General features: G+C 33.0%; 2 protein-coding genes and 1 long non-coding RNA gene across 4 annotated transcripts in view; 2 read left to right on the top strand and 1 right to left on the bottom strand.

Moving 5' to 3' along the window:
- Positions 1 to 947: 947 nt before the first annotated feature.
- Positions 948 to 24078, bottom strand: part of Gyg (glycogenin 1) — a 24530-nt gene continuing 1399 nt past the window's right edge. Inside the window, exons 1-9 of one of the 2 annotated variants that reach the window (XM_029311916.2) lie at positions 18818 to 19006; positions 11016 to 11151; positions 10587 to 10761; positions 10076 to 10365; positions 9803 to 9983; positions 7399 to 8367; positions 6438 to 6644; positions 6110 to 6257; positions 948 to 4442 (exon numbers count right to left, since the gene is read on the bottom strand). In XM_029311916.2, coding sequence (XP_029167749.2) covers positions 2758 to 4442; positions 6110 to 6257; positions 6438 to 6644; positions 7399 to 8367; positions 9803 to 9983; positions 10076 to 10365; positions 10587 to 10761; positions 11016 to 11151; positions 18818 to 18824 — 3798 coding nt within the window. In that variant the 5' untranslated portion in view covers positions 18825 to 19006 and the 3' untranslated portion in view covers positions 948 to 2757. Of the gene's footprint in view, positions 4443 to 6109; positions 6258 to 6437; positions 6645 to 7398; positions 8368 to 9802; positions 9984 to 10075; positions 10366 to 10586; positions 10762 to 11015; positions 11152 to 18817; positions 19007 to 24078 lie in introns of those variants that run through there. The other variant, XM_085481116.1, reaches the window with a different exon arrangement.
- LOC146723753 (uncharacterized) lies at positions 17371 to 18475 on the top strand. Its single transcript, XR_014924381.1, has 2 exons — positions 17371 to 17489; positions 18407 to 18475. It is a non-coding gene; the product is annotated as an uncharacterized LOC146723753 (long non-coding RNA).
- LOC114938314 (guanine nucleotide exchange factor DBS) overlaps positions 21639 to 24078 on the top strand; it is a 29391-nt gene continuing 26951 nt past the window's right edge. The window contains exon 1 of the mRNA XM_085481122.1: positions 21639 to 22703. The gene's annotated coding sequence lies outside the window, so the exon portion shown is untranslated. The remainder of the gene's footprint in view (positions 22704 to 24078) is intronic.

The following is a 24078-nucleotide window of genomic DNA, read 5'->3' as shown; positions in this document are numbered from 1 at the left end:
GCGCTCTTCACTTTTTTCCTTTTTCAATTTTCAATTCTTCCGAAACTCGATCATCTCGAATTTCTTTTCCCGAGTGAAACGAATTCTCTTTTAATTCACGTTTGAGATTATATCTCGTTAGCTTTAGTCAAAATGTATATATATATATATTTTTATAATGGATATTAAATATATATTATAATAAAGATATTCAGATTTTTTTTTGAAATTTATTTGATGAAAAAGCGATATTTTTTATTTTTTAATTAATTTTAATTAATACTTGAATTTTTTCGTTTGAAACAAATTGGTCTCTTTCAATATTTGAGATTATATATCTTTTAGCTTTAGTCGAAATATATATAGGTATCTCTTTATAACAAATATTATATAGATATAATTTATATAATAAATATGATATAAATATAGATATTATACAGATGTTTATATAATAGAAATGTTATAAGATATTTTTTGTGTATAAAAGCGATATTTTAATTAAATATTTTAGAACTATCTTTTAGTTTTAGTTGAAATATATATACAAATATTTACAATAGATATTATATAAATATAATATATATTATATAAATGTTTTTTTTTATAGATGCATTGAATATATATTTTTTTAATTATATGGAAAAACAATATTTTAATTAAAATATTTGACTTTTTTTTAGATTCAGTATATTCATATTTATAATATATACTTTATAGAGAGAGATATATTCATTATATAAATATAATATATATTATATAGATATTTAAAGATATTTTTTGGATTCATGCAGCAAAGCGCAATTATATCCAGACAGTCAAGTCTGTCGAAGAACAGATCTTACAAAAAGTGCGAATTTTGTCTGCTGCTAATTTATATCTTTATTTAATAAATTTCTGCGGGAAATTTGCAAAATCTGCTCTCCGCGCGTGGATAGATTCGACTGCCTGGAACAATAATACATTTCTCATTGACGATATACATTTTATTAATGATATAATTAAGTCTTGTTACAAATCTTGCACTGTAAGTGCATCTTTGGAGTATCTTCTGTATCACTTTTTTTCTTCTTTCAAACATTTATATCGATAACAAAATTACATTATTATATATACGTAGAAGTCTTCTCTTTTTTAATTATTATATTAAAAATCCTTCATTTGTATAAACTATATTGCAGCGAATTACGCGATTCTCTGGAAAGAATAAAGTGCTGTGAGCATTTTTAAAAAATCATTTGGCTTGCTTAAATCTAAATCAGTAAGAAATTTGTACATACATTTCTATTTGTATATATATATCGTGAAAAAGATAGATATTTTTTCTGGAAATATCAACATAAAACAGAGTAAAAATACACACTGAAAAATATAATTTAATGTGTATATATGTAAGTATATAAAGAAAAATGATCGGTTTAGATTCCTCGCGCAATATCTCAGTTGCTGTTTTCGCAACGCGTTTGCATTAATTTCGTACATATAATATAAATTAGTAGGCTTGTTGATGAATTTTTTTAAAATTATTCGTTTCACTCGATTGATGTAAATAAGCGATGATAAAATTCCATGCGTAATATTACATGTTACAATGCACAAGAGCAAGTGTTTCCGAGCGAAAACCAAACTTCACCAGCATATTCGAGAAATTTAGGGTGTATTTTATTGAAATTCTTTTTACTTATCATGATTATCATTTCTCGAGCATGTCGTCAAAGTTTGTTCCGATTTTATTCCAGACATCTTGTATAAAACATTGCATAATATTATATATAATATATATAAAACATCAACTCTTCGTGATAATTTCACAAATGATAATTGACAGCGAACAGCTGATTGCTAGGCTCAACAATGCTGGCTGGCATAAATTGACTCGCATAAATTTTAAACGTGATTCAACAGAACTGATCAATCACAGCTATAGTTTTCTCTTCTTCTTGCGATCTATCAAATGTACTAAAGCAAATAGACGAATATAAAATGCTCGCTCACGATAAGACATTCAAGCTCGCGTTCCTCGGGCAGAGTATACATCAAGTTGTATATAGTAAACCCGTATATATCTTATGCGGAATATGCGAGACCCCGTCCGAGTAACATCTTGACTTGAGAAAACAGGTAGTTACACAAGTACGATATGTAAAAAGATAAATAAAAACAAGCTACATAAAGGGGAAGCTATATAAAGAAGTAATATCATCGATAAAAAAAAAGAAAAAATAACATTGTATATAAAGATAAGTGTGTGAAGTAATGCAGTTGATATAAATATAAATTTTATTGCGATGTCGATTAAACTCTCGGGTATCGCTCGATACTTCCGGCGAATATCCCGGCGGTATCAAGCTTAACGACGATATAGAGACTCTTTCTTGCGAGATTATATTAAAAGTATCAAAAAACTGTGTAACAGACTAGCAAGTATATAATCTTCAATTGCCAAGTGTCCTTTAACCCTTCCGAGACGGCTGGGTTAGTTTTTATCGCTGTCTTTTTTCTTTCTTTTTATTCTTTTAAAGGAAGCTATTGAATTTCAATAACTAATCAGGTAGATTAAGCGAAATTTCTCATCCTGACTCTCAACAAAACTTCACATCTTAATAAAACTATAAAAGACAAAAAAATTTGCGCGCGAAAATATTTAGTCTTTCAAAAACGCGAAGTCTCGAAAGGGTTAAAGAGCTCTAGACTTCGACTTTGCATCCCCGTCCATCGCAAACGTTTAAAAGACCTCTCTTCCGGTCTCTCGGATTTATTAGGTATCGTCATCGATTCGGATCACTCTTCAGCCTCGGGTTTCTTGCCTGAGGTCGTTCCCTTCGCGCTAATGCTGCTCTTCGTCTTCCGTTTAGGTGGAACAGGCGCGTCGGAGGAGGCTGCGCTGGCTGGCGGCGGTGGTGTTTCCGGGACACTGGTGTCTGTTTCTAGAGTCTGTCCGGTCTTCGCGATCTTCTTCGTGACCTTGACGGTCTTCTTCGTGACCTTGCCCTGCGAAGTATCCGCAGCGGTTGCGCTCTCCGCCGAAGGAGTCGTCTCCTCGGATTTCGTCTTCGGCTTCTTCGGCACCTTCTTCACCGTCTTCTTCGCCTTTTTGTCCGCACCTTCCCCCTCTGTACCATCTGGCGGCGAATCGGACTTCTTTAGGCTCTTCTTCCTGGCTTCTTGCCTCTCCTCCGCTTCCTGCGTGCTCTCCACAGACGGACTGGTCGGCGGTGTAGCCTCGATCACCGTCGGTGTCGACGGGATGTCGAGCGCTTTTTTCGCTTCAGATTCTTCCGCCGAACTTGACTCGGCGATCTCTAACGTCTCTGAAATTTCACTGGACGATTTTCTCGCTATCTCTTCCATTATCTCGGCTTGCTCAGGTTGCTCGGTAAGCTCTGACGTTTCCGTCTTTACGATCTGTTCCGTAGATTTCGCTTCCGGCACTACTACTGGTCTCTCAGTCTGTTCTTCAACAGGTTCCGCTTTCTTCTCCTCTTCAGATGACGTTTCCGGAGGCACCACGCTGCTAACGGACTCTACCTTCTTTATAGTAGCCGAAGGTGCTTCTGATGGCACGTCTTTCGTAATAACTAAGTCGCTCGCTGCTTCTTTCGTCTGCTGAAGAGCAGAAGCATCAGTTCTTTCCGATACAGCGGGAACTAGGTCGTCACGTTTCTCGCAAACCGATCCGTTCAATTGAGTTGGTTCCACTGTGATCGCTGCGGGAGCGACATTCGTAGATTCGTGCACAGCCGTGACGGTCGTGGCGATTGCTTCATCGTTTATAGCCGTTCCTGACAAGGACTCTTTGGGTTCCGCCTGGAGAACCGATTCTGCTACCTGGATAGGCACGGGACTCACGGTGGAAATTTCAGAGGCCGCCAGCAGCACCTCGGCGTGCTGCTCACTCGGATCTATCGTGAGAGGTTGCATTATATCGGGTTCGGTAACAGGTTTCGCAGTTTCTATTGGCGAAGCAGCGATGCTTTGTGGACTATCTACGCTAATTAAAGTGCTTGCAAGTGGCTGCGTTGCGTCTTGAGTAGCGGAAGCTGGAGTTACTACTTCGGCAGGCGTTGACGCGCTGTCAGTTTGCGTAACGGGCGTGATTTCTTCTCCCTTGGAGGCGGCATCCGCCAAGAGACACGTGGATGCTTGCAAATCAGTTTGCTGCGTTTTGACGGGAAGACTTTCGCTTTTGCCTTCAGGTGTCAATTCTTGGGTAGAAGGCAATTCAGTACTGGTTTCGCTTGATTTTGCTTCTGTCGGTGTCGCGGCCGGTTGTATCGGTTCGCTGGGTACCTCTGCTGCAGCAATTTTCGCCGTGACACTTTCTTCGGAAGATGACGCAGGTGCTTTCTGCTCGGATGATTGCGCGATGATGACGCTTTCATCACTAATCCCGGACGCAGTTTCCGCTACCGAAAGCTTCTCCTCGGGAGCTTCTAAAGATTGCGTTGGATCCTTGACCGCCTCAACTGAATGAAGGAAGAAGAGAACATGACAGATATATAAATATAATAAATATTAATGTATGTATACAGAGAGGAAACTATTCTAATAGAAAATTGCGTTGCGCAAAAGAATCGTGCAAAAAATTCTATACAGTAAATGTTGTTTTTCCTTTTTTATTAAATAGGAATAGAAATATCGATTAATGCGAGAGACAATGATATATTTACGATTGTTACATCTTACAATTTTTTACAGACGATGGGCAATGGCGATCGTGATTCTGTTCCCACGTGTTGAAATACGTCATGAATTTTAAATAGTGCTCAAGTGCGAGCATGAATGAACGAATGAATGAATTAACAATAATACATATTTGGTAATATATGTATATGATTTTAACATACATAATAAATGCGAAACATATAAATAGTACTGATGTGCTCGTTATTAATGCAAAGCGTATAAAGCGTAATCGATGTAGCTTAATATCTTGCATACATAATGTATGGCACTTTTAAAGCGTGAATAAAAATTGTATTTTGCAGCGAGTTAAAGAAGCAATATATATCCCACAAAATATTTAATTAGTAAACAACTGAAATAGATAACATTAAAAAAAGGCATGCTATTATGCTTTTTAATTGTGTTCGTATACAAAAGCATAGTATTCTCCAAATATTCGTATTCACTTGTATCTCACACGTTTTGTTCATAAACATTTAATTTTACATATGTCTGTAAAAAAATTAAAACTGTGTTGCAGATGCAAATAGTTCATTAAATCAAAAATATAATATTTATAAATATTTATAAGAACATATTTAATATTATAAAAACGAGATCAATTTTAATATAGTAATAAAACAATGCATTTGTGCGTTTTGTAAGTTATTATAGTTTAATAAAAATATAAGTAATTAATATATTAAGAAAAATATCTAATCTAAAATTGTAATAAACATTGATATTATGACATAATAAACAATGATAATTTTGAAAAATATCACGATTTTACAAAATTTTGTCATCTAAAGTAAGATATAAAAAAAAAGAAGTAATGATGTTTTGTGTGAGCGCATAAAATATTTACCCCATTAAAGCAAAACGACAATACAAGACGCAGCAATGCTATGGCGCCAGGATCTGTTAGTTGCTGTCCTCTGTTCCTGTTTCAAACACTCAAACTAGATCAATTGTATTAACAAAAAAAGATATTGTTTTTTTTCTGTATCTTCAAAATATCGCAACAAATTCGCGTAATATCAATATAAGCATCTTGATTTTCAAATCGTTTCCTCGCTCTTGATACTTGATGTCTTCAATTCGAAACTAAATAAAAATGAATATCGCATGCTGTATTATGTATAAGTGAAACGAAAAAAACAAACAAAAACGCAAAGCATACTCGAGGAAACAGTTAATGGCCTTTTGCATTATGAGAAAGAGAGAGAGAGATAGAGCACATCGAATTATCTTAAATACCTCGAAGATTTCTTATTATTTCAATAACTCGTAAATAGTGCTCGAGCTAAGTATCGTATCTCGTTATCTCGGTTCTGGTGTTTGCATTTTTCAATTTAAAGTACATTATGATTTTATCTGTAGTACAGATGCACTTGAAATATTTGTTACGATTTTATTTACGATTGTTTTCGTCGATTACTTATATACATATAAGAGGGAGACGTACCAACTGGTTCGTTCACTTTGACATCTACAGGTGCAACAGTCTTTAGTTCAGCAGATTCAGCAGGCTCAGCAGATTTAATAAGCTCAGCAGATTTAACAGGCTCAGCAGATTCAGCAGTAGTATCGCTCTTCTTTGGTTCAGTGGTTTCCTACAAATATTCATCATGATATGAATTATTCATTATTAGAACTCGATCTTTACCGTCGTGACTTGCGCAACTTTTGCGGAATTCAACTACTATTTGCTTATTGATTTTAACGATTAAGACTCTCAGTCATGATATGTTCCGAGCAATTGAATTAAATACAGTCGTTTGACTTCAAGCTACCTCTTTAGGTGGGGTTGGTTGACGTTGCGGCGAAAGAGAAAGTGTCTCGCAGATCTTCTTCCATATATTGTCGAAGCTATCGCGGCCCATGTAGTCGATCTGTCCCTGCTCCCAGCTCTGCTTCCTCATGTGCTCCTCCAAGGCTATTTGCTCGACACTCCTCGCTTCACCCAATGTTAGCTGAGCCAAGGCACCGGCGATACCCGTCTGTGCAATTAACATAAATATTCCTTCGTCGTAACTATTTGCGACACATCAAGGAGAGTCGGCTGATGTAAAAATGACAGTGTGCGAGCTACTATAAACACATGAACATTGCAACACGATTTCTGTGCGTTTATAATACAAAATTGGTCCTACTTACACTTTAAAGCACGATGCACGAGAGTACGGCGAGTACAATGTGGAAGTATATATAATATGGGTTAGTTTACATGTATATATATTATTTTTTAAATGGAACACCTTAAATAAAGACGAATTAAGAGATTGTTTTTGTTGGAGGATAAACGTAATTATCTATGATCTCTGATGAAAAGATATGTAATGACGATAATAAATAAATGAAAACCAAATTATACTTCAGGCACTTGATATAAACTCTCTATACTACTACATACATTAAAATTAAATAAATATTCCCAATAAAAGTGCAAGTAATGTCCCAAGCATTATCGAAAAGAACAAATGAATATATAATATATAATAAAAATATATAATATATATAATAAATGAATATATATTTATATATATATATAAATATAATATGAATGATACAATACACCTTGTAATTGCAAAAATTTCTTTTACAATAATAAAATTACAATTGTATTAATATATTTGTAATCGTTCTTTTAGTAAAGCAAATATATATTTTCAAAAATGTGTTCGTAAGCGTATAATAACAAAGATGTATTTAGACGCGAATTTAGAAAAAAAAGATGCGGGAACAATTACTTACATTTGCATTGTCTAGATGTTCCGTTATATTCGAGTCAGTTCGCATGGCTACATTGTGGAGATCTGTACAGGGTGCAGGAGAGGAAGGATGGAGGTCGATTCTCTGCGCGTCTGTCTGCTTATTCGTAGTTTCCGATTGTTCGCTATTTTTCTCATTACTTTGATAGTGAGATGTAAAATTGTCTTGTGTACTATTATTTTGGATATGATGCTGTGGATGGAAATCGTTATGATTGTGATGATCCGCACGAGCAGTTTGGTCACTGGCCTGTTGCGCACGATTCTCATACCACGTTTCGTTAGAATGCGATTGTTGTTGAACTGGCTGATGCTGGATATGATGATCATCCGTTTTATAATAATCATGTTGTTGAAGTTGTCCAGAATGATGATGCTCACTATGTTTACTATGATGGTGTCTTTTATGATGGTGTTCATGATAATGTTGCCCGTTGTGACAATGCTCAGGATGGTGTCTCTGTTCGACTGGCTGATGTCTTTGGTCACTACTATATTGCTGCCAGTGATGTTCAGTAGATTGTACAAATTGTCTTTGACTATCGTTCTCTTCATAATGAGAAGTCGCATGTTCTAGGTGTTGATTATGTTCATTATTAGGATGCGAACTATATTGCATTTGTGCAGGCGCATGAGAAAAATGTTGCTCGTAATGAAATTGCTGATTGTGCTGTTGAGATATATTGCCATCATTCTGACGATCAACATCTGCAATCTCTCTCTCATGTTCTGCTGCGTAATAATAATTTTCATTCTTGTTGCTATTATCAGTTGGTAATGAATCATTTTGCGGAGAGTACTCTTCCCAAGGATCTTTAAATTCCGAAAAATCCGGCGTTTTTCGAGAAACAACGTCGTTTCTTGCATCATAGTAAACGGAAATATCGGGAACAGGATGTAGGTAGGACGAGGATGCAAATGCGTGCCAAATTGGAGCCAATGTGCTGGTGGCCTATGCAAGCATCATGCCAAAACAGAAAAATGCACACTTGATGGGTTAGTAGTGAACTAAGTATTGGCAGTGTCCATTTTTCTTATATAACAGCGCCATGTTTTTTCCATAAACTATATACATGTTTGATATTACACGATTTTCAATTACATAAAATATCGTTATCTTACGATAAGTAAAACGTTGCGTGGTATTGTATCAATAGCTTTTTTTCAAAGTGCCATACGCATAAACATTCATGCTCGATGCATTTATTACAAAAATTACGGATAATGCAGTTAAGCATTAATATAATACATAGTGACCGACTTAAATTTTTATACGAATTACAAATGAATGAGCTAGAAAGAACAGGTAGATCAAAGAAAAAAATAGACACTGATAGAAATCATAGAAAAATCCGTTATATTAATAGCCGCATCAACCATTTGAAAAATTTCTATTAAATACATATATACATATATAAATACATATATACATATATACATTGTATGCTAAATATATGTTAAATGTAGCTTTTTAAATTACATTATTTTATTAAAAGAATGTTTCTAATATAAAGTTATATTGAAAAATGTAGCTATTAATATACACTATTTACAGTATATACAAAGAAACGACACATATTTTGAATCCTACTAGTTAAAATATAATTAAGTTATTTTTGAAAATATTTTTTTTTTCTCTAAAGAATATAGGGTTCAAAATATATTCAAAGTGGAGAAAAAAAATTTATGCATTTTTATATCATAAAGACACAGCAAAAAAACCTAGTTATGATTATATTCTCAAATGCTACCACTCATTATGCAAGCTTTCATATCAGCATTAAAAACAATTATTAAGAAATGCAAGCAGTTTAAAAAATTTTAGATTTGCCTGGCTATATTTATAAATAAAACCCGCGAATGCAACTCTTTCGCCAGCAAAAATTTTGAAAAACTCATAATAATGAAATCAATCAAACAATGAAGACAATTTTTAAAATTATATCATAATGCTACACTTTCATATAAAAATGCGACACATTAAAATAAATAATATTAGTTTGAAATGTAAAGTAAAATTTAAAAAATAATGTATTACAAAATAACTGCGAGATACATATAATAGAATCTTACCCTCATCGTATTTATAATTGGACATAATTGTTCACTGCTTTGCTTGTAAAATAAATGCACAAGTGTAAGAAAAAAAGTTGCAATTTTTCTTTTTATCTCTTAAAAACGCACAAATATAATAAAATAATTGAAAACGTTATTCATATCATTAACATGTACGAGAGGAATTCTTTTGTTAGAAATATAAAATTCAATATGTAAATTAAGTAAATATAAAAATAGTTGCGCGTTTGGAGAATGTCACTTATTAAATATCACTCGTCATTTTAGTATCTTAAACGCATACCGATCTCAAATTAATTAATGAAGCTTACCATAGAAGGCGATAATTGTGGATGCACTTGCTCGCAGAATATGTTCCACCACAATTGCAACAGCGGTTGCAAATGCGTAGATCCTGACGGTGGTTGAACGACACCGGTTAGGGTATCGAAATACTGTAACCAAGGTTTTGTTATGCCAATGAAGTGTATTATTCTCACGTCCTCCCCAAACCTAAAAAAATATATAAACAAATAAAATTAATATAAAAAATTTTTTTTAAATTAATTACGACGAATATCTAGAAGAAGCGCGATGTGACTTACTGCTTAAATGCAGGCAAATACGAGTACGTCGCGGTAGAACACATATTGTAAATAAATGGTAGATGTTTGGAAATGTCCTTAGAGGCCCAGTCGCTGAAGTACATGTTTAATAAGCCTTGATCGCCACCGTCGAACGAGCCCTTGGCCGCGGCGAATGCGGTGATTGATGCAAACGTTTGTTGAGATGGTCTGAACACAAATACTCCGGAATTGAAACAATCAGGCCAGCCGACATCGGGTGCGGCCGATAGTTCCTCGCGCTCGAACAGCTCATCGCAATTGCGTACGACCTAAAAATAAATATAATAATTCATACTTGTTATATGATAATTTTATAATTTTTATTGTAAGATTAATTTTTATAAATTATTAATTAATATGATGATGATATACATGTAATTCGTTTTTTATATATAGTTTTAATTTTAGAGAGATATGAAAATGATATAAAAATATAATGAATAAAATGTTATATATATATAATAAATTAAAAAAAAATTGCGTTACTCACAAGCGCATCTGCGTCAATGAACACACATTTCTCGTACTGAGTTAGCCTCCAGCAATGTAATTTGGTAAAAGTGATGCCCAACTCTGGTCTAGCCAGTAAGGCCAGATTTGCCTCGTCCTTCGAATCGAGAACATTGACTTCCTGTACCAAGGAGAATACTGCCGCCAATTTTTCTCTAAGATAAGAAGAAGAATGCTGGTTGTATGACTCATGATGATGATAATATATATCAATCACGAAAGAAATTTTTAATAAACTTGATTAATTTTGATAAACGAGAAGGATGTGTACGAATCTAGTGTTTCAGTTATAATCAAATGCAAATAAATAGAGAAATAAAGTTTGTTATTTTTTTTCGACACGACTTGATATGTGGCTAAGTTGCATCCTGGCAATTAATCTTAACATTAATTTATATAATAATGATACCTCATCGGTTCCGTAACTCCGGGAGTGATCAAACAAGCCAATTCGTACTTGGTACCGACCCGACGTAGGGAGTGTGCCAGGACCAATGCTCCCAACGAATAAGCATCATTTGTAGCCAATGTAACCCATGCATATCCTAAAACAGACGAGGGAAGACGCGCATTAGCTTCTAATAGACACACCCGAGTCGAGTCTATTTTGGATCACTGGCGAAAACCGCGCATATTATTGCATCCAGTGGATGTACATCCACTACGTAGTGTCCAGAACACGCGCATGCGATAGAATTGATGACAGTTTCATTTTCACACAAGGCCATTTCAATTTTACGCCCGAGAGTACTCAGATAGACGTTTAAATGTGACTTTTTTTTTAATTAAAAATCGATGTCAAATTTTTTTTTCGTATTCTAAAAATAAGAATTATAAGTTATATTAATATATAAGTTTATTTATTTTAAAAATTGTACTGAAACAAAATTAAGTTTGGAGCAATTACATTTTAATGAAACGTATAAAGATGCTAATTTTGATGGAATGCAAAAATGCTTGAAAGTTCGTATAAATATTTAAATGTGATTTAAAAATCAACACCTCAATTTTTTCGTATGCTAAAAAAATATGTAAATTATTTATGTTGAAAATTATACCAAAACAAAATTAAGTTTCGGAGCAATTCTATTTTACTGAAAATATAAAGATGCTGATTTCAATGGAATGCAAAGACAAGAGTTCATACATGTTTAAACGTAACATTTAAAAATCCGTTTCAAATTTTTGTTTTGTATGCCATAAAAAATATATAAGTTATTTATATATCTTGAAAATTATATTAAAACAAAATTAAGTTTTAGAGTAATTAAATTTTCTTTTAATATATAATTTAATTAATTTAATGAATTTAATTTAATTAATTAAAATTTACTGTATTAAAAATATGAAATACATTACACAATTTTCATGTATTAAAATTTAATGTAAGGATGCTAATTTCAATGTGATATCTCTCTATTTTCAAATAAGTTTTGCAAAAGTTTATTTAAAATGCTTTCGAAATGTATAAATAACATATATGACATCGATATGTAAATACTTTCTTACTGGGCGTCCTTCGTAGCTCAACTTCACGACAACACAAGAAAGACTGCTATGTAATGTGCAAAGACAATTGTAATTCCGCGCGTTGATAAGCGCGCAGTGTTAAACTGATTTTTGTTCATCGCGATTCTTGAATTAACCGAGATCTTACGTAAGCGCAATAAAGATAGGCATGTTGAATTATGCCAACGAACTCCATGAAGTTCAAATGTTATCGAGTATTTCGAACGCAGACGTGCACTTCTCTCTACACGAACATCGCTATCTCAAGCTTGTCGAAAAAAAATTTCGTATACCGCTGTGCAAAAATCCCAAGTATTTGAGAAACGTCCGAAATCATTCTTTTTACGAGCAATAAATTAAAAAAAAATAAATCGTGTCTCGCACACGAAGAGCTAATTTGTAAATTAGAATTATATTGACCGAATATTCATAAAACCTGATGCATCCAATTTACTTTCTATCGCAAGAATGCAAGGCAAATGCAAATAGAGTGGCGCTAACGAAAAGAAAAGCTGCAAAATGAAAGTGGCAATCTTCCAACTCCGGATGTATAATTAGCTCTTGCTCGTATTGACCTCACTTCCTCTCGACTTGGAACTAGAAGGCTTCAATTGTACATAATTATCTTTCGCGACGCGTTTATGTTCACTTTTGTGTTATACAACACATTATAGATTAACCGAGCACATGTATCTCTTAAAGAGAGAATCTTCAATGATTACTAGCAGATTATGTGTCTTTAACGAAGAAATTTTATGAAATTAAAAAAAATTATATATACGCACATATAACTGTTATTATTATTTACAGATTATCAAAAAAATTTAAAAAGTTTAGAATTTATTTAAATATATATATATATAATATATACAAATAAAAATATATATTAATATTCCAATAATATTATGATATACTATTAGTATATCAGTACAATTATAGTATAATATACTTAAATATATTTTTTATAGCCATTTTAAAATAAATTATAATTTTTTAAATTTTTTTGGCACAAATTTGATGATTTAAATACATTGATGTAAGTACGCAAATCCTCGTTTGATATGCGACAACCAGGTGTTAAGGCGTGGAAAATCTAGCACGTGCAAAAATTTTTACCCACGCAATAGAAACTTGGCAGATGGTGAGATGCAAATCGCAAATATTGCGCGTTACTTTCTTACAAATGCAAAATTCACCGCATATTTATTTATAATAAACGTATATATAGATGTTTCTATTTCACGTGATATCGCGCGTAGGTATCCTGAATTTTGGCTTCGCATCTATTTTTCCCCCTGGACAAAACGTCATCTATTCTTAGGCTCATTCTACGACTCGAACGCACATGCTGCAGTAATCTCGTCTCTAGAGAGACTGAGAGAGAAGAAGAGTTTTTTACAAAATTGCACAAGATGCAGCTTAGAATTCTGCTGCGTTAATATTAAAATTTGCTTATTATCACGTTCTTCTACGATCAATGAAAATGAAATATTTTGCTGAATTATGCGGTAATTAAATTATACATAATTATGCTTTCCAAGCATAACGTATTTATAAGATTTAATTTTGTTGTGATACGATAAAGTATATAATAATAAAAAGACAGCAAGTAATGCATCACTCATACGTTATCAGTGCAAAGTTCAATTATCGAAAAGGATCACTGAACAATATTTATCATTAAATGTGGACAATATTTACTAGTAAGATAACAGAACTGATGATAGTTCCAATGACGAAGTCATGATGTAGTTGTGACACAAAATGTATCGAGAAGTAGTGACATATATACGAAATGTTTTCGATTAATTTTTAGATAATATTTTAGCCAAAGATTTTGCAACGACATGAGATAGAAAATATCGATTATTTTTTTTCTTAATGTCGTTACATTTCACCGCGGAAATTTCGTCGGAAATAATTTTTTGCGCCAAAATCCACTGACTTGAAAACTTTTGAATGATGCGAATTAGAGACTTGCCAAAATAACGCGATGAAGCGCGCAAGATAACCTTGTGGACGAGGAAGAATGTCATCATGTGTACACGTGATTGAAAGCATCGATCGCACCATACATTGTACATGATATAAACTAATGATTTTTCAATTCTCTCCCTCTAGTTCCCCAATGTACCCTAGCGTTCCCGGTTCGTAATGAGATCGCTTGACGTTTGTCGTCATGTCGTTATGCTCGCACAACTTAGAACGGATAAATGTCGAAGACGAATAATAATGAGACAGAAAGAGAGAGAGAAAAAGAAAGAGCGGAGAGAGAAAGGAGATGAAAGGTAGAACTGAGGAGGATCGGATTTCTAGCTCCGCCGGTGTTCTCAATAACATTTCGGAGCACACGACATTTATTCTCCATCATAACTTCCGTTGCTCAACCACTGTTGGTTCTTTATTCTATTGTTTATATTTAATTCTGCGCACTTTGTGCGAAGTTTCTGTCATGTCTAATTGAATTTATCGTGTAAAGTATACTTTATTTGCCCACCCACCTCTCCCATTTGTCAGACACTTAATTTTTTGCAGATCGAAATGAAAAACGTAAGAAAATATTAAAAAATTATTAAAATAATTAATTTTTGTAACTTTATTGATTTAGAGATATTTTGAATTAAAGGATATATTACACAGAGAATTTTCTCTTAAAATGTATCCTGAAAAATCATGATAGTCGTATGGGACAATGTAGTATTGGAAAAATTTTATGAGTTATGATTAATATTTATAACAATAAAAAATATTAATATCTACTACAATAAAATATAAAATATGTTTGATTAGTTTTACTAAAATATATAATGCAATTCCAATAATTTTAAAATATATTAAAAACTTATATGATTCTTTAAATATTTTAAAGAGAATAAATGCCAAAAAAATGATAACCATATATAATATTTTATATCAATTTTACTATGCAATATAATATTTTAAATCTAGCTTAATCATTCATAATAACTTTTACATGCAGCATGGTAATTTTTGACTTATTACCAATATGATGAAATTTGTAGTAAATTTTGCGGTAAAATATAACGAAAATTCCCTCCATGTAGTTAGCAAAATATTTAAGATTAAAAATAAATATTTTTATAAAAAACTTTTTTGAATGTTTTATATATATATGTATGTATATAGAATTCTTCGATCTATAATTTTGAGAAATTTTTGAAAAAGATTTTCAATTAATTTTTAATTAAAAAATATATTGTTGCAAAACATTTAAGATTAAAAATAAATATTTCTGTAAAAGAAAAATTTTTAAATATTTCATAACTTCGCATAAAAAAAATTCTGTGCTATATTTAGGATTCTTCTATCTATAATTTTGAAGAAAAATAGTTAATCTTCTATTCGGAAGTGAGAGGAATATCTTTCGTGCATAAATTATACGGCGGGAGATACGAGACGTTTTAGGACCCCCGCTATATTTAATGTCGCGCATTGGCGAGGGTTAATCTTCTCTTTGAAAGACGCGGAGGTGAGGTCTTCTACGTATAAGATTATGGCGCGAGAGTAACCGAAACCCGAGGAGGCAGAATGCCGGCATAGGTTTATATTTATACAAACCGCTCTCCAAGCTCTTATAATAGCGAGACAGCCTCGCATTCGCGAGGAAATGCATTCATATACCTTGTCTTAGGTCAAGCGCTTGTGTCTCGGAACTGAACCGGCTACTTCCTTATAAGATTCGTGCGAGTATAAAGGAAATCGTTGCTCAACTATAGCGATGCGGATATCCGCTATACATATTTTCTCAACACGGAAATATCGATAGTGGTCAAAAATCAAACAGTCGATATATTCAAAAATTCAAAAAAATTAATTGAATTATTACTATTACATTTGTTTTATTCATTATTATCTAAATTAAAATTTCTCCATTCGAAAAATGAAAGAAACAATAAACGTAAAATTATTAGTTGCAGAAAATTAGCAATAATAAAATTCGTAATTATAATTACATTTGATGCAATCTTTTTTTTCCTAATTTTAGATGCTAACTGCTATTCTCTGCGAAAACAACGGTTGTTCTTACGAGAATAAATTATGACGCATTGGCACCAGACTTCTAATAGCGAAAGCCAGAATTCCTGATCCAAAGCGGGTCAAGATTGAGATCGTATAAAAATAGTATAGCTTACTGTCGATAAAGGTCCAATGAACCTGACTAGAATTACTTGTGCCAAATTTCTCACACATTGATTTGTTAAATATATGATTATTGAGCAATTTATATTTATAGTACGCGATTTTATTCTTTTCCTTGCAGACATTCGTTATACATGTAATAATTTTCAAAAAAGAATATTCATTTAAAATGACCAGCTTTATTTGTTTAACGTAACTATTTAATAAATAAATAGATTAATGAATAGAATTCCTTATACAAAATTTATTTTTAATTGAAACTTATTCATGTATATTTTGAATAATATTAATAATTGTGTAAATATATTGAAATTAGAAAATTATTGGAATTTTTTGTTTCAAAATCACGATATTGCTTATATAATATTAGGTATATTTCCTTAAAAATGTTAATCAACCCAAATTTAACAAATTTTTTTAACTAGAAAAATTATAAAAATAATAAATAATAAATTTTCTTAGTATTAATAGTTTTTTTACTTTAAATTTCACACAAAAATAAATATTGTATTTATTATCAAGGTCCCAGCAATCGATAAGCATAATATTCTTATCGCAAACTCTTAATTACACATGTTATAATCAGTATACCTTCTCGAGACACTTGAAACTAGTAATGCTACCTAATACTCGTATTGAATAATAACCATGACTTATATTTCTTATATACAAAAAAATATATTCCAGATAAGTTATTTAATTTCCGATACATCCACATATTTCATGACAAATGCAATAGTAAAGTCAAATTATAGTATATTAATATATAATATATTAATACATTTTTAATAGAATAGCTTATTTTTTTTCTTACATGAATATATTAATGGATTCATAGTCTAAAGAAAACTGCCAAAAAAAAATGTGTGTAGTTTGGGCGAGACCCTATATATATATATATATATATATATATGTACATCAACGATACGTCATATGGCAGTTTGATGAATTTTTTCTGGCAGGTATTTAAACTTCGCCACCTGCGACGAACAATTAGAGAAATACGCGATATTTGTTACATGCAATAGCAACAAAATCTTTCCTCTGTCTCAAAGAGAATACATGGAGACGATGCTGTCAAAGAATAAAAATAAGCGTCCGCACCCTCTCCGAGCATTTGGCAAGGAGCCGCCGAATTTATCTTCCCCTCAGCGACAGCCAGGAATAAACTTTAAGAGATACCGCCGACGACTGTGACTTATCTTATTTTGTGGTGAGTGAGGAATTCAACGTCTTTGAAAAAAAAGCGCGAAACGCAGTTAGATTTTCCTCGCATGCCGACCTCGATGGTCTTCTACGTGTCTCGAGAGACCTTTTCTCTCTCTTTCTCTTCTTTGCTAATTATACGATCAATTAATGCATGCGATGCCTTACAAAAAGGTGACAATTCTATAAATATTTATTCCACAATTTTTCTTTAAATCAAATAATAATATTTATTTTCAAATATGATTTTTAAATATTTTATTGTGAAATAATATATAATGATATAAAATAATTATTAAAGTGATATATAATAAAATATACAGTAATAAAATAGAAACAGTATTAAAATGATATATGAATAATGATATAAAATGATATATATATAATTAATGCTTTTGAAATATATTATTCCAGAAATATTATTTTTTTAAATAAGCATTACACATTTTTATACAAAAATAAAGATTTATATATTAAAAAATATATTTAATGAATATTCCTGCAAATCTATTCTTTGCAACAACAATCTCTATAGTTTCTCGCATTTTTTTTCCTGTCTTGTCTCGTTCTGTTTCTCCAAATTTCTATATATTATTATTTATACACTGTGAAGAAAAGAAGACTAAATTAATAAATATTTATTTCAATACTCCCTAATAAATCATTTATTTGAAACAAATAAATATTTATCTCTTTTGAAAAGAATTTTCTCATATATCAAATACATATTTGTCACATCAAATCAATATTATTCATTTCAATCAAATGATTCATATGGCAGTATTGAAATAAATATATATTCCAATTCAATAAATTTGTTTTCCAGTGTACATAATATATAATAATATATTATTTTTTTATATACCTATAATATATATTGTTTTTTTTTCACATGCATTAAATATATATTTTTTTTTTTTTTAGAACGATTAGTACTTAAATTGGCGCCATCCGATTCTTCTTCGACGCAGGCGTGTCGATTCCGGGCGCGAATCTCGTGGGCGAAAAAAATAAAAACAGTTGCGCGTAAAAAGTGGCGCAATCTTCTCGTTTACATGCGCGAATAAATCCAGATCGAAGAGTCCTCGCGTTCGATCGTATATTCCTTCCTGAAAAATTGATTCGCGCACCCGGGAAAACCGGTCTCGCGCTCGAAGAAGAAGAAGAAGAACAGCAAGAAGAGGATGAGGTTAACGCACGTCCCGACACGATGCAAATCCGTACGGCACACGAAGGTCATTGGGTCAAGACCGGCGAGCGACGTTATCGGCCGGCGAACCGAAGTCAAATTGCTGATGCAAGGTGACATTCTTAACATAAGGGAAAAGCCCTCACCTCCCATGACTGGTGTCTACTGATGAGAGACGAGCTCCTGTGCGTCTGCTTTTGCGCCGAGAGATCGGGAGAGAACGCGATCCGTACACACCCACCACTTGCCGGCACCGATCGAAGGGAACCAGAAACGATCGTCTGCACTCCGTCAGCGCTACAACACGAGTGACGAGTCGACCGCGACTGCTGCTGCTCCGCGAGATCCTTCTCCCTCCCCCCCCCCCTCCGACTAATTCCACCCCTCGCCCTAGCGGAAGGAACACGCGGCGCTCCGCTTTATCGACGACAGCTGCTCCGAAAATTCTCCCGGTGCGCGATTTAAATATCGATCTTTTATGTCCGCTTTATAAATACTGTCAACTGTCATTTTCGTTTTTTTTGTTTGTTGAAAAAATTCAAGTAGAAAATCAAAGAAGAAGAAAATAGAGGATTAAAAACTAATATCTGTGATATTTGTAAATAAATAAATAAAATGAAGTAAATGAAAATAAAAATTGTGTGAGAAAAAAAGAGATGTCGACACATACTGTCAACTGTGATTTTTATTTCTTTTGGCGAAAAAAGTGAAATAGATCGAAGGAGAAGAAAATAGGTCACTAAAAAATAATATCAATGTCTTAGAAATTTGTAAATAAAAAAGATTAAATAAAAAAATAAAATTAAATAAATGAAAATTTTTATTTCTTTTGTCGAAAAAAGTGAAATAGATCGAAGGAGAAGAAAATAGGTCACTAAAAAATAATATCAATGTCTTAGAAATTTGTAAATAAAAAAGATTGAATAAAAAAATAAAATTAAATAAATGAAAATTTTTATTTCTTTTGTCGAAAAAAGTGAAATAGATCGAAGGAGAAGAAAATAGGTCACTAAAAAATAATATCAATGTCTTAGAAATTTGTAAATAAAAAAGATTAAATAAAAAAATAAAATTAAATAAATGAAAATATATAAAAATTTGTGAGAAAAAGAGAGATGTCGACACAAAGTCGCGCCGGAGTTATTTATAAAAATAGATTGAGATATTTACACTCTGTTAGAGCTAGAACATAACAGAATGATGCGAAACTCTTATCAGTTTTAGTTTATGAGAAAACGCAAAGTTACGTCAGTGGAGAAGCTCAAGTAGGCTGTATATTACATCATCAGTCGCAAAAAATATATAAATATGTAATATCACTAAATTTTTTTTCAAGAAAATTGAATGCAATTCTAATGCTGAAAATATACTCGTATAAGAAACATAAATATGCAATCACACAAAATTTAGAATTATATTATGAAAAACTATATTAACGAGATGTTATTTTACGCATTTTTTAATTTATGCATTTCGAGAAACTAAATCTGTTTAGAATGATTGTCTTCTCTCATTGCTTTTATAAATAATAAAATGAATATATTTCAAAAAAAGGAATCCTCTCCGATTTTGCCAAAACTTTACAATATTGTGTATATTTATATTTTGACACAATATCCAGTCAATACTTAGGCATTTATTTTTTTCTATCGCTTTATCAATAAATAACAAAATACAAAATTAGTCTCACATTTGGACTAATTCTTCTTCTCGTGACTCGGCATATATTATTCTGGATTCCTCTAGAGCACCATTTTTCCTGCAGAAGACCAACCTATGCGTCCGGAATTATTCTCGTAGAAGCTTCAAAACACTATTGCACTTGTTACTTTTTTTTGTTGTGCAACCGGCTTTTAATTATCACATTTTTGAGGCATTTTAGCCGCTTTTTCAAGGCTCATTTATCAGAGAGCCTCATCGAAGGACGATTTCCTTCGCGACGCACCAGGAGTCGCCGATACTCCAGAAATGACACATCACTATATTTTCTATTCCGGGAATTCGGTCCTTCGAAACAAGGAGAGAAGAGAAAGAGAGAGAGAGATAAAAGGACTCGTTTCTCGAACACTTACACTCGCGATCGCGTATTTCGCTAATATACGTTTAATACACTACTTCTCTTTCTTCGCTAAATATTTCCGGCTCGACGATTCGCGAGAAAGATTTCAAGAGCACCGCACGAAAGTAAAATACAACAATAATAGCAACATGGCGACGTGTCGAGCTGACTTTGGCGATCTTTACAATCCCTTACAACTCGATCGTTCGTCGCGAAACGATACTTCGATACGACGATCCGAGAGCGCAACCGGAAACGCGCAATCGCCCGCTCAACGTAAAGACAATAATTAGCGCGAAATTAGTATAATTAATATTCACTCGCGTACTTTCGCGGAGCGACAACAAACGCGACCGTTTACCGCGAATAATGCGAAGCTCAGAGGGCAGCAGCAGCATTCTGGATTGTGTGTTCGGAAATATATTTATCTAGAGCGATCGAGAGAAATTCTCGCGCTCCGATTGGTCGACCAAATTTTAGTCCGCCAATCAGAATGAAGATCCGCGGCCTCCGATTGGTTGGACAATTTCTGCGACGATCAATCGGCGAGCCAGAATCTCTTCGTCCTGATTGGCCAATCGCGCGCTTCACCCTAGGCGACGAAGATATTTTCGAGCACGATCTAGATTGCTGCTGCCATCTGGCGCATTTCGCGTAATTCGCGGTCAACAGTCGCACTTTCATCTCCGCTCCGCGAAAGTAACGTGAGTGTGAGTATATTAATTAATGTTTCGCGCTAATTACTATCTTTATATTAATTATCGATCGTGAGTGCAGGCGCGAAGATTCGGCCGCGAATCGGCCGCGAATTTCTCGACGCTCGGTCTCCCGAGAGCGAGAGTCGTCACGTGACGCGTGACGTCACCGCTCCTGCTCGAGCTGCGAAAAGTTCGCGCGCGCGACTTTCCGAGGGTGCAGAAGCGAGAAGTCCCGGCTCCGCTTTCGACGCGAATTTTCCGGAGATCTTCGCCGTGCTCGAGCGTGTTCTAAGCGGGCGATTGCGCGTTTCCGCTCTTGTTTTCGGAGCATCGTGTCGAAGTGTCATTACGCGACGAAGTAGGTCCGTATAATCTTCGTAAAAATCGCGAAGCTTAGCTACGACACGGTCGCGTCGCCATGTTGCTATTGTGACATTTTTCACTATCGTGCGTTGTTCTCGAGAACTTTCTCGCGAATCGTCGAGCCGGAAATATTTGGCGAACCGCGAGAAGTGCGTGTATTAATCGTATATATTAGCGAAATACGCGATCGCGAGTGTGTCCGGGAAACGAATCCTGTCTGTTTCCTTCTCTTTTTTTCGCTCTCTTTCCCTCTCTTTCTTTCTGGATCTCGCTGAAGGAGCTAATTCTCGGAATCGCGGCTGCTTGGACGATTCTCGGTATTCGTGGTTACGATTTTCGATGACTTTTCGGTGCTCAATTTTTTTTAAAACATCGCGACAATCGTGTTTTTCCTCGAAATTCGGTGGACAATTTTTGTTCCAAACAAAAGTGATAATATATTATACTTTCGTGGCGTCGTCGAATTAATACGATACATTGAATAATCGGCGAATCTCTTCCCTTGTGATTTCCGCGATTTCCTCGTCGTCGATTATTGCGTGAGTGAAATATGAAATATAGTGATGTGCCATTTCTGGAATATAATATCGGTGACTTTTCTGGTGCGTTGCGCGAAGGAAGTCGTCGAATCATCGTTCGATTTCGATAAAGCTCTGCGATAAATAGGCCTTGAAAAAAGCAGCGAAATAAATAGAGCGTCGGTTTTATTCGTATGGAAATAAGCTCTCGCGTTTAATCGAAACGCGTCGAAAATGTGATAATTAAAAAAAAAATAACGCGAGTGTTTCTTGTGAAACTCCTACGAGGATAGTTCCTGAAATGCAGAAGTTGATTTTCTACATTCTACGGGATAAACGATGCTGGTGAGGAATCCAGATTACGCCGAGATCGGAGAAGATGAATAGTCGAAATGTGAGTCTAATTATTCATTTTTATTATTTATATATTGATCTCGAAATCTCGATTATAATATAAAATTGAATCTGACAGATTTAGTGATATGCGCGTGATTTCAGCGCAAGAAATATTATTTAATCAGACAATTTTAAGATATTTAAAAATAAATATCATCTGCAAAAAGCGTGTGTTATATCGCGAGAGTACCGAAAAAATTTCAAAATACTGTCGGCATTTTTACCAAATAAACTGCGCACGGTAGCTCACAATTATTAGTAAAAATATTTTGAATATATTAATACAATTAATTATTACCGCAAATAAAAATATTGCTTGTAAGCAAGCATGTAATATCGAGAATACTGAAAAAAGTATTCAGCAGCAATTGTTTTATATAGGTACTTACTATATAGTTCATCATTATTATGTTTACGCTTAAATTATAAAATACAATTTTATCAAGTAAACTCCATGTGACTGACTTGAAAAAAACATTGTCAAACATATATTAAATAATTATTCTAAGAATTTTTTTTTTTAAATTTTTTAAAATAAAATATATAAATTCAACAAATATCGAATCTCTCTCTTATGTAAAATTTTTTAATTAAGTATATTTTATTCATCTTTTTGCTTGTTATATATTTTCGAAACTGTTTTCCATCATTTCAGTGTTTCTATAAAAAAAGCATTATCAAACACATTAAATGTTCGAAGGATTTTTTCATTAATTTCTTTTATATAAACGCATAAATCTGCTCGAAATTAATAAAATATATAAATTCAGAAAAAATCAACTTTTGCTCTTACGTTGAATTTTTAAATTATATTTTATTCATCTTTTTTCTGTTGTATGTTTCTGAAATTGTTTTTCATCATTTCAATGCTTCTATAAAAAAGTATTGTGAAATACATTAAATATTTATTCTAAGGATTTCTTTATCAATTTCTTTTATATAAGCGCAAAAATCTGCTCGAAATTCATAAAATATATAAATTCAGAAAAATCGAATCTTATATATTTTTTTATTTAATTATTTTTATATTTATCTTTTTTCTGTTATTTTCCGAAACTTTTCCAGCATTTCAATGTTCCTATAAAAAGCACTGTTAAACACACATATTATTATAAATATTCATTCTAATTCCTTTTTTAATTTATATAAGCACAAAAATCTACTCGCGAATAAATTAATAAAACATATAAATCCAGAAAAAATCGAATCTCGCTCTTACGTCGAACTTTTTAATTATATTTTATGTATATTTCCGAAACAGTTTTCTATCACGCAATATGCCTATAAAAAAGCATTGTCGAACTCGTATATTAAATATTTATTCTAAGGATTCCTTCTTTTATATTAAACCCAAAAATCACATAATCAATAAA

The sequence above is a fragment of the Nylanderia fulva genome, unplaced genomic scaffold, assembly GCF_048542155.1.
Source record: "Nylanderia fulva isolate GAGA-0341 unplaced genomic scaffold, ASM4854215v1 Scaffold17, whole genome shotgun sequence".
NCBI classification, from domain to species: Eukaryota; Metazoa; Arthropoda; class Insecta; order Hymenoptera; family Formicidae; genus Nylanderia; species Nylanderia fulva.
This window is presented reverse-complemented; position numbering and strand designations above follow the sequence as displayed.